At 41.6% G+C, this 19,403-nt stretch overlaps 1 protein-coding gene across 1 annotated transcript in view; it reads right to left on the minus strand.

Annotated features, from left to right (window-relative positions):
* The window catches only part of DNAH3 (dynein axonemal heavy chain 3), a gene marked incomplete at both ends in the record, with an annotated part of 180,411 nt that overhangs the window by 117,526 nt on the left and 43,482 nt on the right, over positions 1-19,403 (minus strand). Inside the window, 6 exon segments of the mRNA XM_079719035.1 lie at positions 2,203-2,294; positions 6,403-6,614; positions 9,030-9,174; positions 9,961-10,114; positions 16,757-16,880; positions 18,347-18,531. Coding sequence (XP_079575161.1) covers positions 2,203-2,294; positions 6,403-6,614; positions 9,030-9,174; positions 9,961-10,114; positions 16,757-16,880; positions 18,347-18,531 — 912 coding nt within the window.

Genomic DNA, 19,403 nt, shown 5'->3' on the forward strand with positions numbered 1-19,403 from the left:
GGCTGTGATAAAACTGCCTTAACTATGGGATAGTGGGATACAAGGAACATCACACTTCACTAACAGGTAGTAGCTGAGAACTTAGACGTTAAATCAGTTCAGGTTACATGCCTTATCTCATAATCCTCACAATAACTCCAATCACCTAGCTACTATTATTATTTCCATTTTACAGATAAGGAGACCGGGCACATAGAGGTAAACAACTTGGCCAAGGAAACACCACTAGATCTGTCACAGCTGAGCACATTGGCATGAAGCATGGCAGTGTGCTGTGTATATGCTCAGTCTCTGTCTCCTTTGATGGGTTTATCTTTTCAGGCAGTAAAGGGTAATGGTTAATGCTCTGAAGTTAGCTAGCCTGGGCTTGGGTCTTGGTTCTTGTGACCTCTGGATATTTGCTTAATCTCTCTAATCAAATTATTTCCTCATCTGTAAAATGTGAATAAAATTGATAGAATATTAGGGTGTTGTGATGGATAAGTTGGTTAATTCATATAAAATGCTCAGTGCGGCATAAGTGTTCTAGAGTTGGTGTTTCTTGGGAACATCTTATTGGGGAAATTGAGGCCCTTTAATAAAATAGCATAAAACTGGTAAAAATGCATGTGTCTTGTATGATATCACTTATACGTGGAATTTTAAAAAATGGTACAAATGAACTTATTAAGAAAATAGAAATAGAGTCACAGATGTAGAAAACAACCTTATGGCTACCAGAGGGGGAAGGGGAGGAGGGATAAATTGGGAGATTGGGATGGACATACACACACTAGTATATATAAAATAGATAACTAATAAGGACCTACTGTATCGCACAGGAACTCTACTCAATATTCTGTAATGGCCTATGCAGAATCTAAAAAAGTATGGATACATGTATATGTATAACTGATTCACTTTGCTGTACAGCAGAAAGTAACACAACATTGTAAATCAGCTATACTCCAATAAAAATTTTAAAAAATAAAATAAAAGCCTGTGTCTGTAGACCTGCTCCTTAAAGAGGGACAGTAGTGGTGGTATTGGGGGTCATCAGAGTATTCAGGTGGCAGACAGATTTGGGGGCCTGGAAGGACCTTAGATTAGGTGCTTGCTTTGCCCCAGTATAAAGGAGGGGCTTTCAAACTCTAGCAGGCATCACTATCACCTAGAGCAGTGCTGTCTGTTCGAAATATAACCTGAGCCACATATGTCATTTCAAAGTTTCTGGTAGCCAATTTAACACAAGTAAAAAGAAACTATTTTATTTAACTCAATAAATCCAAAATATTATCATTTCAACATACAATCAATATTTAAAATAATTAGATATTTTGCTTTTTCTCCCTCCTTAATAAGTCTTTGAAATCCAGCCTATAGTTTACACATTCAGCACATCAAGTTCAGAATAGCTACATTTCAAAGGCTGAGTAGCCACATGTGGCTAGTGGCTCCTGCACTGAACAGCGCTGATATGGAGGATTTGTTTAAACCCAGATTTCAGCTTTCAATTCCCCGAATTTCTGATTCAGCAGATTGGGGTAGGGCCTGAGAATGTGCATTTCTAACAAGTTCTCAGGTGATGCTGATGCCTCTGGTCTGGGATCACAGTCTGAGAACCTCACGTGTTGAGTGAGAACCAAACCCAGTTGCCTAACAGGGTCTCTAGTCTTAGCAATACATCTCCCTATGCATCACCCTGAAGGAAGTGTGGAAAAACAAACAGGGTCCTGAATCTCTGGTCCTAAAAACAGTAGATCAAATTGTTCAAATTCTCACATATGAACTCCAGGGGCATTTGGAGAAGGAGAGAAAGCAAGTGAAGAGATCTCTCATTTGACCATATTTCATGAAATTTTAGAGCTCAGAGAGCCACTCCTGTTTGTTGCTGTTGTTTGTTTAAAGAGGAAGAAACTGAGGCCCAGAAAGGTGAAATGGTTTTGCCCAAAGTCACTGAGAGCTGGGCTTCGGGCTCAGGTTCAGAGAACTATTTAAAAAAATTTCTTTTTGAAATAAAATCTCTGACTCAATTTTCTAGTCATAATCTGACATCAACTCTGCAGCTGGAAATGAAAGCTTCACCAGCAGCTAGTCAGCTGAAGTAGAGGTTACCCTAAACCAGAATGAGAAAAGCAGCCTGCTATGAGGCCATTCAGTCATACAACTGTGAAAATTTATAGATACTCTGACGAAAACACTTTCTGAAGGGAGAAGACTTACTTTTCAATGAATTTGCCAAATCCAAATTCCAGCATATTTGATAGGCAAGTCGTTCCAGTGGGCTTTATTTCATAGCTGACAATCTCACTAATCTGCAAAGAGAAAAACAAGTGTGTATTGTCCAAGGTAGTGTTGTCCAGTAGACCTTCTGTGATGACTGAAATGTTCTATATCTGTGCTGTCTTGTGCAGGAGCCACCAGTCACATTCAGCTGTTGAGCACTGGAAAGGTGGCTAGTGTGACTGAGGAACTGATTTTCAAATTTTATTTAATTTTACTTAATTCAGCTGTTGAACACTGGAAAGGTGGCTAGTGTGACTGAGGAACTGATTTTCAAATTTTATTTAATTTTACTTAATTTATATTTAAATAGCTACGTGTAGCTAGTGGCTACTGAATTGGACAGCGCAGGTCTAAGGTTTTGGGCGGTGGCCTAGGGCCCACCCTGCATTGTGTCTGGTTTGCTGGGGGTTGTTCTCCCACCAGGAATTGGCATAATGCAAACTTGTGGGCACCTTACAGGCTCACAACCAGGTCTGGTTTGTTTTTGTGCTCCCAGGGCTGACTGCAAAACCTGGTCCATGACAGAAGCTGCTGTAAGCATTTGCTGAATGAAAGGAGGAAGTCATGAGTAAATGGGACAGGCGGATTCCAAAATCCTGTGATCCGAGGATATTGGGAAGGAGGAAGGACTCCCCCACCAAAATCTTCCTTTCCAACCCAGTGTGCTAACTTGTTGGAAATGTTAGCACCTGTGCCCATTCCTTTGGTGTAAATATTACCCCAACCTTATCTTTTAAGTGAAAATATCCCTGTGAAAGTTCTTTGATGAAGTCTCTGATGGCTTTGAACATTTTTCTCAGGGACTGAGAGATGTGGGCAGTACGAGGGTTATGTGTGCTCAAGAAGAGCACAGGGGTTAACGGGAATGAGGCTCTGTAAAAAACCTCACCTACTGCCCAGTTTTGTCTCTGTCCAGCTCCAGCAGGGCTAAAGAGCAGGAGGAGACATGAAAGTCACATCATGTTCTGTCTTATTCAGCCCTGTGTCCCTGGGGCCTGATATGCAGTAGGCATCAATAAGCACTTGTGGAGTGAAAGCATGAGTGAACCAGCTAATTCAAACAGATTCCAATCTGGGTTCTGAGGTCACCTGGAGGACCACTGAGGTAATGGAAATAATAAAAGTAATTAACATTTATTGAGGGCTTATTATGAGGTAGGCTGGTTTTAAGAGCTTTATGTACTTATTTCATTCTCCCAACATGGTGAGGAAGGTACTGGTATATTATTACTCCCATTTGACATACAAGGAAACTGAGACAAAGAAATTAAGTTTATGATCATCTAGCTAATAGACCATAACAGCCATTGCAGAATTGGGACTTGTATCTGATTCTGACTCCAAAGCTCTCATCCATCATATGCTAGTGTTTCCTGCAGGTCTTCTATGTATAGTTGTGCAGATTATATACTGCATAACTGTAGAAAGTACAATTCCCACTGTAGTGCACAAAAATAGCATTCCCTAGAGCATAAACTTCACAATTATTCCTGGTGGCCCAGGGCTCTCATTTATTCTCTAATACCTGCAAGTATGGCTTAGAAAAACACACTATCTCTAGGATTAAATGACATAACTGTGTAAAGCACTGACATAGTAAATACTTGGCCTATGGAAGGACTCAGAGATCTGTAGTTTTATTTTTAAAATTGCTTTTGTTAATTATAGAGATTAACAGGCATCTGGTCTAATTCTAAGAAACTGAAGTTATGCTGTCCAATATGTAGCCACTAACCCCTTGTAGCTATTGAGAACTTGAAATGCAACTAGTCCATATCAAAATGTGCTGTAGGTAAAAGCACACCATATTTCAAAGACTTAGTATGAAAACTGTAATGTAAAAGATCACATTAACATTTTTATATTGATTACTTATTGAACTGATAGTGATTTAGATATGTTTGGTTAAATCTATTCATACAGTTTGTTTCACCTTGCTTATACTTTAAAAAATGTGGCTACTAGAAACTTGAAAATTATACATATGTTCATAGTATATTTCCACTGGGCAGCAGTGTCCTAGAGGCCAGCTTTGGTACATATCAGTACAGTGTTACCTTGTTCCATCTTGTTTTACACCACAGTAGCAATAAAGTCTATGTCTCAAATACGGAGACTAGCCTTTCCTGCTTAAGTTCTGGGAAATGGTCAGAAATCTCAACACAACCACCTCATGGCCCCAGAAGATCCATTTCGTAGTCTTGAGAGCTACAGGTGGTTTAGCCTACAGAGCCCCCCTGCCAGAGCCAAATCTGTGCACAAGGATCTCCTGAGTTAGGCATTAGAACTGAGAAGGCTTCCCCAAGCCTGGGGCTGTCACTGGGCGGGCTTGTTGTGTGACCTACAGTACAGGCAGAAATGGGCTCTGAGTGGGGGCAACCCTGAGGGTACCTTGTGGCCTTTGTCCTTTCTGAGCTTATCTTCAACTGTTTAGCCCATTGAGATTCCACTGTAGGTGCTCTTTACTCAGGAGCCACCTTACCTCTTGCCTATAGTAAGTGGAATATAGCACATTCCATTCTTATCTATAGCTCACGGCCCCCTACTGTCCACTCCCTCTCTCTGACCTGATATTTCTTGCCCCCTTTTCACACATCAAGGCTGAGTCAAAAACATCTAGATTCCAATTCTCTTCCCCACCCCTCACTGGCCACGTGACAATTTATTGTCCCTACTTCAAAGGGTTGTTGGGAGGATGAAATGAGAGAATCCACATAAAGTATATAACAGTACCCAGTACAAAGTTGGTACTCAATACACTTTAGCTATTATTGTTATTATTATTTTAATTCCAGGAATTTTTTCCCCCAATCTGTCCAACTAAGTGGCCTATAAATGAGAATTATTAATGTCTAGGAATGCTTGGGATTTTTAAAGTGCCCATGTGTGAGAATACTGTCATCACAGGGGGAGCACCAGATGGAGGGGATGGCTTTCTGAGCACCCCTAGAGCACTGTTTAAATGCCATTGATGAGGGCACTTTCTATAATGTCATCTCATGGAGAGACCTAGCACTGCTGGAGGGCACCTGTCTACCTAACTCTCTAAATGGTCAAAGCTCTAGTCAGGCTAGATCTGCAGGGAGAGGCACCCTATGAGTACCAAGTGAGGGCAGCTGCCGCTGTGCAGATCCCTCTGCTGGGGCAGCTCAAGACCCAAAGTCTACCAGATGACCTTTGCTCTGACTTCTTTACATCTTTGCTTAAGTCTTTAAGCAAATTTCAAGGCTTTCTGGGAAATTGATAGCAGCTCCTCTCTACAGAAAAATCTTGAATCTCTCATGTACCAAGATCTCTGTTGTCCCAGGGAGATCAAAATACTCCTAATGGTTATGCTCTCAGACTGAGTCCTTCTAGAGACAATGTTCTCAGTCTTGTGCATGGTTCCCAGAGAGAGAATTTCAGGCCCTGTCAGAGAGCAATTTGCCTATGGAGAGCCAGTCTTTTCTTCACCTCCACACAGAGCAATTCCCTGGTAGAAGATGTTTCAAGGCCATTGCTAGCTCTTGAATGTGACCGTTATTTTAGAAACACAGTGAGTTTTCTTTCTTCTGTTTAGTATCATACTACATTTATCACCCTCACATTTGGTTGCTTATAAAAATCCCATCATTTTCAGGGAGAATATTTATTATTCTCATTTATAGACTCAAAGGGCTGAAAAAAGAGTGCAAAGTTACTTCTGAACATAGCCTGCTGGTTGAGGAAGCTGAAGTAGGAATCATCTGGCATTGTTAGGAGCCCCCAGGGATAAATGTGACTTTCTCTTTTGTGTAGCCTAGGTTAAGGAACAAAACCAGGCCCCTTCCATTGTAATTCAACACCCTAATCACCTTTTAGGATGCCGAACAGCCATTTGCTTAGGAAAGCAGATTAGGAGAGGCTTTGTGGTCACTGGCTGGAACAATACTCAACCACCAACAATGGGGTCCCCAAAGAAAAGGATCGGCCTGTTTATGTGGAGAGGCAGGAAGTTATTCCCTTCCTTCAAAAGGCTATCACCCCCTTTACTACTCCCTTGGCCTCAAGTAGATTCTCCTTTTAGAAAGAAGAAGCTTGACCCATTAACGGTTTCTGCCTTCCAAAGGGCTACCAGGACCAGGGCTGGGCTGGCTGGGGGTGGGCAGTGACAGGGGCCTGCTGCCAGTGCCGGTCTTTCACTCCTGGGTTGCAGGAAATGCTGAGGATAGGGATGTGCTGCTTGAATTTATCAATCTTTATTTTCACATTCTCTGCTAAGCGCCTGGATGCAGGCACGTCAGCTAAGGTCTTGGTCAATTTATATATCGTCCTCCACATATTCCCTATTTTCTCTGCGATTTCCTCAGCATTCAGTAAAAAGAGGGGTCCTGAAATAGAAAAGATGGGGTGAGGGAAAGGTCAGATCACCAAGTAGTGTTAGTCACATGTACCTTTAATTCCCTGAATTTAGAATTGTGTCGACGGTATGGATATTGGAACAAGCATAGGCTTTAGAGTTGGGTCTGAAACCTCTACTTAGCCAGTGAAGCCTTGGGGATACTGACTGAACTTTTCTAAGCCTCAGCAGTCTCACCTGTGACACAGGGGTAATACTGGATATCTTGGAGGGTGACTGTAAAAACTACATGATATAAGTAAAGTGGCTAACATATTGCCTGGCATACAATGCAAGAGTAGTTAGGGAATCAATTGTTAGTATAAGTTATAGATGCTATTATAGAAGTACCAAAAGGTGCTTCACAAATGCTGTGAAATATTAACAACTGGGGAATGTGGATGAATAGGGACACAGGAGTTAACTGTACAGTTCTGACAGCTTTTATGTAAGTTTGAAATTATTTAAAAATAGATTATCTTGGGGCTTTCCTGGTGGTGCAGTTGTTGAGAGTCTGCCTGCCGATGCAGGGGACACGGGTTCGTGCCCCGGTCCGGGAAGATCCCACATGCCGCGGAGCGGCTGGGCCCGTGAGCCATGGCTGCTGAGCCTGCGTGTCCGGAGCCTGTGCTCCGCAATGGGAGAAGCCACAACAGTGAGAGGCCCGCGTACAGCAAAAAAAAAAAAAATTATTCAAAACGGAAAATTATTTAAATAAGGTGGTTTAGTAATAGAGAAAAAGTGGGAGAGCAAATGAATAGCCTAAGTAAGGAATTCATTTGACCAATTTTTTTTTTTGGCTGCACGGCATGCAGGATCTTAGTTCTCCAGCCAGGGATGGAACCCGTGCCCCACCCCCTGCAGGGGAAGTGCAGACTCTTAACCACTGGACCGCCAGGGAAGTCCCAAGAATGCTTTTTAATAATGAAAAAGCATACTTAAAAGTTGTGAAAAAGAAAATACCACTTTAAACATCAAATGAGCAAAAATAGTTCTTAAAGCTATTACTTCCCAAGTTTGTTGAGGGTATGAGGAATGGGCCCTCAAATACTGCTAGAAGAATAATAAATTAAAACATGTAACTTTTCTGGAAGGCAATACCAATAACAAAAGCATTTTCCAAAATCCTAATAATTTTTATTGCATCCCTTTGATCTAGCCGTTTCACTTTTGGTAATTTATCCTAAGAAAATGATCATTGTTGTATACTGAAAATTGGCAACAAAGATGTTCATCACAGTTGTTCTTATAATATCAAAGCACTGGACTTCCTTCGTGGCGCAGTAGTTAAGAATCCACCTGCAAATGCAGGGGACATGGGTTTGAGCCCTGATCCGGGGAGATTCCACATGCTGTGGAACAACTAAGCCTGTGCACCATAACTGCTGAGCCTGCACTCTAGAGCCCACGAGCCACAACTACTGAGCCTGTGTGCCACAACTACTGAAGCCCGCGTGCCGAGAGCCCGTGCTCCGCAACAAGAGAAGCCACCGCAATAAGAAGCCCATGCACCGCAACAAAGAGTAGCCCCTGCTCGCCGCAACTAGGGAAAAGCCCATGCGGAACAACGAAGACCCAATGCAGCCAAAAATAAATAAATAAATTTAAAAAAATATGGAAGCACTGGACATAAGCTAAAGGCTCAACCCCGGAGGTCTCAGATTTTGTCCTCTTCTCCTAAATACTCTACCCAGGTGATGTCATTGATGGTTTTTAATTGTACTCTTACATATCAATTATTCCCTAATATAAATCCCACCCCCACTATAACTTCAATCCAGACTGATATACTGAACTGCTAATTAATATTCCCATTTGGATGTTTGCAGACACCTAACTCAGTGTATTGAACCTGATGTTTTTTTCCCAACAAATCTGTCATTTCTCTTATTCAGTGATGGCATTATCCACCAGACTGCCTGAGCTAATAACCTGGAATTCACCCTAGGTGCTTTCCTCTCCCTCACTGCTCCCTGCCCCATATCAGATCAATCATTAATTAAGTCCTGTTGACTCTACCACCTCAATCTCTCTCTAATGTCCAGGATCTATAGTAAAAGAGGTAGTTTACAGATACCTATGGCACTCTGGCCTTTCTTGCATCCGTGTAATAGGGGAACTGCCATCTTATTCTCCCACCACCTGCCTCTCTGAGTCACTACCCAACCCATGGCTGTGGGTGGCTGCCTATTCTATTTTACCCTGGCAATAGATCTGGCGCTTTGATCCCCACCTTCCATCATTATCACATCAGAAAAATTTAACTATGGTTGCCTTAATCCAGAGTATGAGAATATGATAAAAAGTCCAGCCAGAATCTGAGGTCCCAATCTTATTTCAGAACTGGCTGGGTTGAATCTGCTACCCCATCGCCATCCTGACCCAGCAGAGTGAAAATGCTGTATACCATTCATCCATTCCTCCGACTTGATGCTAAACTCGTAGGCTGTCACGCACAGCTGCTCGTAAGGCACTTTGTTGGTCATCACACTTTGTAGAAGAGGGAAGGTACTCTTCTCCTTTTCCAACAGCTCCTCCTCCTTATTGATCAACTGCAGGGCAAAAGGGGATGCTGTTTATTGGGTAGGTGGTTCTCCTGAACCCTAGAAGCCACCATGGCAAGTGCCCCAGTGCTTTGAAAACCAAGCTGAGGAAGATGCGTGTTCATCTGGAGAGTAAGACAGAAAAATAAGGCATGAACTCAAGCAAGAATGTCCCTGTGCTACCTCTGAGGGCCATGGCAGCTGAGATCTAGCTGGGGGAAACTTTATGATAATTTGCCACTTGCTCCATCACCTTGCCTCCAACTGTATCATATCCATATCCCCATTTTCCCAATTTTCATATGTACTTTAGTTAAAGTACATATGAAACTGTTAACACAATGTTGCCTTCTTGTGCTGAATTGCCTCAAAGGTAAGAACTTTAATGATTAAAGAACTTACTAGTGAACTTCAGGGCAAGTTACTTAGCTTCTCCAAGACTTAGTTCTCCCATTTTAAATAGGGATAAATGAAGATACAGTACCTACCACAAAGGTTTATTGTGGATATTAAGTGATATATCACATATGAAGTCCTTTGCACATTGTGCACATAATACATGCTCCATACACATAAGCAATTATTCCATTATAATTCTTCTTTGTGTACTCAGTGACTAACAAAAAAGCTGGTATAATGTAGGGGTGTGGAAAAAGGTAGTCGAAAGCACCAATGAAAGAACTGGTCAATCAACTAATACTATCCACCTGACAGGTGATGTTAGGAAAACACAAAACCAAGGGCCAGAACCAACAGAGCAGTACAGTCATAAGTCCCCATCCCAAGACCCCAAACCTCAAATTCCACCAGTGCTTGATCTAGATTCTTTGAAAGCTCATTAAGCTTTTCAACATTGCTCTTCATTCCTTCTGTAGTCGTCACTTCACGTTTCCTAAAACCTTCCAGTTCCTTATTGTAGCCCTCAAGTTTTGCCTCAAATTCTGAGCATCTGAAAGTAAAGACAGCCCAATCACACTTGGACTTTCCATTTATCAGCATTGCTCACCCAATTCAAGCCTGGGGAGAATTTGATCTTCTGATACAATATATGTAAAACTTATAAATATATGTTATTATATATAATTTGTAATCCCACCTCCCAGAGACAGCTGCTTTGAACCTATCATGGTTAAATATTTCCAGATGTTTCTCATATAGGTAAATATATATCAAAAATATATAATACATATGCTATATAATATATACATGTATAAAATTTATGTATATACATATTATTCATTTATCCATTAGGTATTTATTATTAAGTGCCTAATATCAAGAACTGCTCTAGGCATCAGGAATATATTTGTGAAGTACACTATGAAGCTCCCTACCCTCATGGAGCTTGTATTTTACTTTGGGGAAACCCAGACAGTAAACATACATGAATGGATGAATGAATGAATGAATGGATGAATGGATGGACAGATGGATGGATGGATAAATCCATACATAGATAAAAGTGAAATATTTCTGATAGTGATAAATGTTCTGAAGAAAATAGAACAGGGCAGAGTGCCTAGTGGATGCAAGTGAAGGGCTACTTTAGCTAGAGTGATCAGGGAAGACTTTTCCAGAGATTTATCTACTTCATCCATATTATCAACAAAGCAGTTCTCAAATTTACTTCTCCCTTTTCCTAACGAGGTAGATTAACACAGTGTTAAGTCAGGTTCTAGAGCTGGATAGGTTAGGTTCAAGATTGCAACACAGTAGCTATGTGACCTTGGTCAAGTCCTTTAACCTCTGTATGCCTCAGCTAAAGAAAACAGGGATGGATAAAGTACCTACATTAGTATTTAATAAGCTAACATATACAAAATGCTCAGAATTAAGCCTGGTACATAATAATCACTATAAAAATGTTTAGTCTCATTCACCAGAATTTAAACTCTATCAGTGCAGTTTTAATCTCCTTAATGCCTTTTTGTATCTCCAGCACTTAGAAGAGTGTCTGGCATAAAACAATCAATACCCATTGAATGAATAAGGGGATTTGCCATTCAGAACAGCTATAGTAACATACCATAAATTTGGCTATTATCTTAAGAACACTTAATTCTGTTATGGCAGTTTTGATTTTCTTTTTTTTCTTAAAAGTAATTTAAGAGAGTTAATTTTCAATGGTTTGATTTGGGTTTTATTTCTAATTGCACTGTGTGGTAAGCAGCCTCTGATAAGGTCCCCAAAGAGCCACACCCCCTGGTACTTCATATCCTTCTGTAGCTGTCTCCTTTGGAGTTGGGCTAGACCTAGTAACTCACTTCTAACAAAGAATATGGCAAAAGTGATGGGATGTTACTCCCAAGATTAGGTTACAAAAAGACTATGACTTTCTCTCTGTCTCTCTCTGTCTCTCTCCCTCTCTCTCTCTGAAGGAAGCCAGCTGCCATGTTACGAGCTACTCTATGGCGAGGTCCATATAGCAAGGAATAGAGGGAAGTTTCTGGCCAACAGCTTATGAGGAGCTGAATCCTACTAACAATCATGTGTGTGAGCCTGGATGTAGATCCTCACCCAGTTGAGCCCTAAGATGAGACTGCAGCCTTGGCTGACATTCTGACTGCAACTTCGTAAGAGACCTTGAGCCAGAGGTATACGCTAAGCTGCACCTAGATTTCTGACCCACAGAAACTGTGAGATAATGAATGTTTGTTGTTTTAAGTTGCTATTTTTCAGAATGATTTGTCATGCAGAAATAGATAACTAATACACACTATTATAACAGAGTATGGCCAATATCATGTCTGCTTCTTTAAATATTTTTTCTTGGGGACAGGTTCCTAAAATATGGTCAGTTTTGTAAATGTTCTAAGGACATTTTAAAAAATAAATTTATTTATTTATTTATTTTTGGCTGTGTTGGGTCTTCGTTGCCGCATGCGGGCTTTCTCTAGCTGCGGCAAGCAGGGGCTACTCTTCGTTGCAGTGTGCAGGCTTCTCATTGCAGTGGCTTCTCTTGTTGCAAAGCACGGGTTCTAGGCATGCGGGCTTCAGTAGTTGTGGCACGTGGGCTCAGTAGTTGCGGCTTGCGGGCTCTAGAGCGCAGGCTCAGTAGCTATGGTGCACGGGCTTAGTTGTTCCACAGCACGTGGGATATCCCCGGACCAGGGATCTAACCCGTGTTCCTGCATTGGCAGGCAGATTCTTAACCACTGCGCCACCAGGGAAGTCCCCTAAGGACATTTAAGAATAGTCTTTTCCATTGTAGAGTAGAAGGTTTGAAACATATCCAACAAATTAAGGTTCTTAATTATTTACTTCCATTATCTCCTTATTCAAGTTTCACTTCATTTATTTTTAATTGATTGATTATTTGATATAAAAGGGTTGATGACTGCTTTAACATTATTTCACCCACCTAACCATGTTTGAATCACTAACGTTTTTGCCTTGACTTTGACTCTATCTGATATTAATATGGCTGACTCCGTTTTCTTTTTCCTCATATTTGCATGCAGTACTCTTGCCCACAGACAAACTTAAATTTTCTTTGCTACCTATTAGCACAGGAGATCAGGGACAAAGATTAGTAACAGGATTTAAATCAGTTATTAAAATTTTATAGGAAATACAGAGGACAGAGGAACATATTAAATGACACCACAGAGGTACAATCAGGAAAGTCTAGATCTGGGGACAAAAGACTTGGTTTCTTCAATAAATAAATTACAAGGAAAAAAACAAAGGAGATGGAGGGGGGACCTACAGATAAAAAGAAATCTAAGAGACATGTCAACCAATTGCAATGCTGTAGACATTTTTGAATTCTGATTCAAGTAAACAAACCACAAAAAGAAAAAATTAATTAGATCATTTTGGTCCCCAGATTAAAAACCATCAGTGACTTTCTACCATACTTAATAAGGAACCCAAACTCATTACCACGACTTCAAGGACGTGCTCCTCTAACTCTTCAGCCTCCTTTTATAGCTACTCTCCTTCTTAGGCAAAGGTATTCCCATGGTGGAGCCATTGCTCACGCTATGCTCGATGCCTGGACAGGACCCCCTTCTACTCTCTCCCTCCCCACATCTTCCCTTGATGGGATCCTTCTCATCCGTCAAGTCTTATTTACATGAGCCTTTCCCTGACTTGCCCATTGAATGCAATCAGTGTGCTCTGTTACCCTGTTCTTTTCCTTCATAGAGCTTCCGTATTTATCTGCTTTATCTTCCATCTCCCATGCCCCTTTTGTTCTCTGTATCCTCAGAGAAGAGGAATGGAGACAGGAGCCCAAGAGGAAACTGGGCAAGGTGGCCACTGCCACCCTCTCCTTCCCCTGATTGTTTTTTACCAAAGTCTTAAGGATTCAGAGATAGAGAACATAAGTGCTATGAGAGACAGCCTGCTTCTTCTCAGATTTTTGTTTTGTAATAATCTCTGATTTTAGACTCTGGTAGGTATTAGAGAATATCCTTACTGGAAAAAAGTCTCATTCATTCACTCATTCATTCATTCATCAAAAGAGTAAGCACCTGCTATTTGCAAGGCACTGTGCTCTATCTGGATCCCAGAACACAATCTGGGTACTCCCCCTAAGGCACCTTTTTATCTTCCCAGAAGATGCACTCTTATGGCAAAGAGCAGCTCACATTCCTGAGATGTCCGTCATGTATATTCCAGGTCACTTCCAGGCCCGTGGAACCTACCACTGAGTGGAACAAAATGAGGGGAAAGCTGATTCTCCTGTTATCTACACAATTAGGTGCTGCTGGGTGCCTTTTCACATCGTTAAGATTCTTCTTGAGGCTCCAAACACAGACACACACACAAAGATAAATCTCTGATAAAAGCACTCTTGAATTCTTCCCAGAGGGAAATAGTATACAAAGTCAGTGATTATTGTAAAATATTATGATTATTATTGTTTTAAATTTCTTTTTTTAAATTTTATTGATGTATAGTTGACTAACAATATTATTGATATATTGGTCTCAGGTGTATAACACAGTGATTTGATATTTTTATAGATTACACACCATACAAAGTTATTATAAAATATTGACTCTATTCCTTGTGCTGTGCATTACATCCCTGTAACATATTTTATAACTGACAGTTCGTACTGTTTTAAATTTTTTATAATTGCTTAGCACATTACAGTTTCTAAAGTGCTCTCATGTCCATAATATATACATATATAAGTGTATGTCATTAGTAAATAGTAGATACTCAGGAAATGCAGTTAAGTAAATTGAGTTCTATTCGTGGGACCACCTGGAGTCTATGGGAGAATAATGCAAGAATTTTAAAATGGTGGATTGGTCAGAATTCTGGCGGGAAATAGAATTCACTCTGATGTTCAAAGAAAGAGACTTTAATTAAGGGACTACTTACAGAGGTAAGATGTGGGTAGGGTTAAAGGAACAAAGAGGGGAGAGTGAAGCACCCAGAGACTAGCCTCAGAGGGAAGCCATTATGATCCCTAGGGCTGAGGGGACAATGAGAACTGGAACCACGGAGGAGCAAGAATTGTCGTCCAGGAGGGAGGCAGCTACTGGCCAGAGCCCCAGGAACAAGCAGGGAGGGAGAAGGGAAGAAGCCCAGCAGTCACTCTCTAACCTCCTGAGTGCTCTCCACTGGCCTGGCCCTGTCTGGATCCAACAGACACGGGAGCCAGAGGCTACAGACTGCAGGTATCAGCCAACCAGGCATGGAGTGGACAGAGGAAAGGTGGAAAAGAAATTGGGAGAGGGAGTGGGGACAGCAAGTGGAGAAAAATAAGCATTGAAGCCAAAAAATTATCGTGGGCTGGAAAAATAAGGTCAAGTCTCTTAGAGAGGGAATGGGATTGTTTCCACAGAAGATGAATGAATAAATGAATATTGTTAAGCCCTCCTCAAAGGTTTTTCTCAGGATTTATGCAAAAATGATGGACAGCAAGTTTAAGACTTCACCAAAGAGAGGGCTGAGCCCAGGGCTGCAGGTATCCCCTAGAGCTGCTCCTCGGCTGAGTTCTGTGGTTGAGAGCTCAGGGACCAGTTGATGGGGTCAAGCTAGAGTTGCCCCTCCAAGAAGAAGAAGCTTGGCACTCTCCTCTCATCATAAATGACACTTGTTCCCATTTCTTCAGGAGACACCCCTCACTCCTCTTAACTTCAACAGTTACTGTAAATGGCTTACAGTAATGTTCTAGAAGTACGCTCACAAGGTAGTGGTTTGGAAGTTAAGAAGCATTTTCTCCCCAAAGAAGTCATTGTTTAAGTGCAAAAGAAGCTGACCACTCCTGAATGCCTGTCATGTGCTGGACACCACCTAGGCGCCACTTCAGACCATTTCATTTCATCCTTCAATACAATGACATCTCTCATAAAATGAGATGATCTGAGATTGGTTCTACTATCCCATTTTCCAGATGAGGACACGGAGGCTCAAAAAGATGAAGAAATTTTCTCCTGTTCATCTAACTTACAAAATGGTTCTGCTTCTTGGTGAGGCATCAAAACTCAGTTCCATGGGGGAGGCTGTGTGTAAGGGGTGAGGGGGTATAGGGGGATCCTATACTTTGTGCTCAATTTTTTTGTGAACCTAAAACTGTTCTAAAAATAAAAATCTATTAGTTAAAAGAAATCAGTTCTACTCATTGGGCTAAATTCTGGGTTCTGGGGACAGTAGCCATTTAGGTAGAGGAAGGAGAAGGCTGTAGGAAGAAACAAATACTCGCACACACATCTTTTGTTGTTGTTGTTGTTGTTGTTGTTGTTTTTCTGGGCAACAGACCTAAGTCATATTTTGAAGGTAGCAACTAAGTGGGTTTATCCTTCAGCCCAAACTCCCATTCTGTGTAGAAATCCCTGCTTTTATCTACCCTTTTCCTTTCTCCTGAGGATTTGCAGGGATTATGGAACCTAAAGTTGGGTAGTGGGAGTTTCATGTGTGATGGGGATGGTAACTGGTATGAATCTGCAGTTCCTAAACATAGTGTTACAAGCTGGGATGTGTGTGTTTGTGTGTGTACGCGCGCACATGCACACAGGTGTGTCTTTACCATATACATGGTACTTGGCCCACTTCACTTGATATTGTCTGACTTTTTCAGTGTGCAATATTTTCTTTGTCACTGTATTAAAATACTTATTTAGCAGTCAAACACACTTATGTGTCTAGAATAGAGCATAGCACATAGTAAAAATCCATAATAAATACTCAATGAATAAATGATTATAGGCACATTAGCACTGAACGAGACCAGCTGCAAAACAGGCAATTTCTCAGCCTCCAACCATGCCTTTATTATCCTATCTTGATATCTCACATATATCTAGTCTCCAATGTAAGGCTGACAATTTTGCTATTATTATTGTGAGGCTATTATTACATGTTACTATTTTTGTGTTTTTCTCTCTGCACCACTAAATTCCAATTGTTCAAGGCAGGGAGAGAAGGCATTGGCCAGTGTCACTACAGTGAAGCAGGCTTAAAGAGAACATACTTCAATGGGAAACAAAAGGAAATTCCTTCCCCACCAATTGTCTTGCGACTTCACCCACGCACTGCTGGGTGGGGTGGCTCTAGACAGAACCAGGAATGTGTGGCATGTTATGAAGCTGGGTATCATGTCTAAAACAACCTCAGACTTTCCCTGTACCTTTTAATGAGGTCCATCTCTGCCTGATCCCTCTTGCTAAGGAGAAGGTTTCGGCTGTTTTCAAAGATATCTTCAATCTGGTCTGGCCAGAGGAACAGAGTACTGTTCAGTTTGATATCCTCTTCTGCAAAACACACACAGTCTGTTCTAGGACAATGCTCAGCATAGGTCAACTCGCAGGGAATTAATTCAGCAGAACAAGAGGTCAACAGAAGTGAGTATGGGGGTGGCAATTAATGAATGGGCCCATTATTGATGAATGATAGCCAACATTTATTGAACACTTTCCACAGTCCAGGCTAGAAGGTAGACGGTATTATCATCCTCGTTTTTACAGATGGGAAACAAAGTTAAGCCAAGTGGTCAAGGTCACACCAGCAAGAGACAGCAGAGCAGATTTCAAACCCAGGTCTAAGTCTAACCAACTCCAAAGCCTATGTTCTAACCACTGTGCTTCATTATCTTCCCAGGCTAGGTCTGAGTAGAAACCTAGGTTGAAGTTCAGTACTATTCTTTAAACTATTTCACCTCATCTGAGTTTCAGTCTCCCTTTTGGTTAAAGGTCAGTGATAATATCAATGCCAGATGCCCTACCCATCTTATGGCTCTGGTCAGTTAAAATGCCCTGGGTTCCCTCTGTACCCTTGGGAATTTAGGAGGCAGAGACCACAGTGAGAGAGTCCAGTGTGTGTTCACATGGTCAAGAGCACAGCTCATGAATGTGCAGGTGGATGGTTATGGTGGACCACTTTTCACTCCTAGTCCCTATCTCTACCTTCCATAACCATCCCCCCTAAACACTGTGAACACCAGGTAATTCACAGGTATTTCCAGATGGAAAAAGGCTCTGAAACTTGGCTTGTAGAGGGCATATTAGTTTTTCCTTCAGAACCTGGTCCTTACAAAGTTAGGTCCTTACTGAGTCCTAACTTGGCTCAATAAGCCTTGAAGGGGCCCTGATCATTTCTTTCCTTTTAATATATGCAGGAGCATGAAGGAAAGTGCCCTGGCCTCCTCAAAGGTGGGATTGTATTTAGATTATAGATGAATTCAACCTACCCACTTATAAAAGGACTCTGCATTTGAAAGTGACTTTTCCAGGAACACCAGGCACAAGATGCAAAGACAGGCATCTAAGAACCAGTCAAGTCCCTAGATATTTCTTCTTTTTGTCTAACAACAGGATTCTCTTTGGGTTGTTTTTTTTGCGGTACGCGGGCCTCCCACCGCTGTGGCCTCTCCCGTCGTGGAGCACAGGCTCCGGACACGCAGGCTCAGCGGCCACGGCCCACGGGCCCAGCCGCTCCGCAGCATGCGGGATCCTCCTGGACTGGGGCACGAACCCGCGTCCCCCGCATTAGCAGGTGGACTCCCAACCACTTCGCCACCAGGGAAGCCCAATAAGATTCTCTTTGATTCAAATTCCGGTGTGGAATTAGTGCCTCTACTATATGGACACACTTGAAAAGTAGCTCTCCCGATACTGGTATTTAGTGGTAGAATTGCTAACTCTCTTTCCCCTGGCTCCTTATCCTTAAAAATATAAATATACACAAACAGTTGCATGTACACACATGACATTGGACTTACGGGGCAAGTCTGCATAGTCCATCAGGAACTCTAGCCGTTCAGCTGCATCTCTAAGTTGCCTCCTGAGTTTGAACATGGTGACATCGCTGGATTTCTTTAAGAATTCTATGAGGAATACTAGCTCCCCAGTGTTGACAGGAATCTCACTGACTTTGTCTGCAACGATGCTGTACTGATTACAGATGCTACAGGGAAAGAAACAGCCATCATCATTATCTAAAAATAGTTTTCTTATAAGACCCACTATACTAAACAAACATGGTTCCTATTTGGAGACTAGAACAATGTTTTCCAACTTTTCTCTACCTGAAAATTCTTGATGGATAATATTCACATACATAGCATATTTTAGAAATAATAACAGTAGAAATGATAATAATATATGACATGTACTAGGCCCTTTACTATGTGCCATGCCCCATTCTAATCACTGAATGAATATTAACTCATTTAATCTTCACGAAAATTCCAAGAGTTAGGAACTATTATTATCAACATTTTATAACGGAAGAAAGGGAGGCTGAGTAACTTTATCCAAAGCAACATGATGTGTAGATGTTAGAGCCAGGATGTGAACTAGTTTAATTGATTCCAAAGCTTATACTCTTAACAGATATACCATCGGTAAAATACAGATTTAGACCAAAACAATAGCCAATATCACCACTACCAACAGCAGCAACTCCTCAATTTTATGTTGAAGTAGAACACTAAATTAATTTGTAATCACTCCTCTTAACAGTACACCAGGGGGCTTCCCTGGTGGCGCAGTGGTTGAGAATCTGCCTGCTAGTGCAGGGGACACAGGGTCAGGCCCTGGTCTGGGAGGATCCCACATGCCGCGGAGCGGCTGGGCCCGTGAGCCACGACTACTGAGCCTGCGCGTCTGGAGCCTGTGCTCTGCAACAAGAGGCCGCGATAGTGAGAGGCCCGCGCACCACGATGAAGAGTGGCTCCCGCTTGCCGCAACTAGAGAAAGCCCTCGCACAGAAACGAAGACGCAACACAGCAAAAATAAATAAATTTAAAAAAAAACAAAAAAAACCCAGTACACCAG

Source organism: Hyperoodon ampullatus (assembly GCF_949752795.1).
Source record: "Hyperoodon ampullatus genome assembly, chromosome: 14".
NCBI classification, from domain to species: domain Eukaryota; kingdom Metazoa; phylum Chordata; class Mammalia; order Artiodactyla; family Ziphiidae; genus Hyperoodon; species Hyperoodon ampullatus.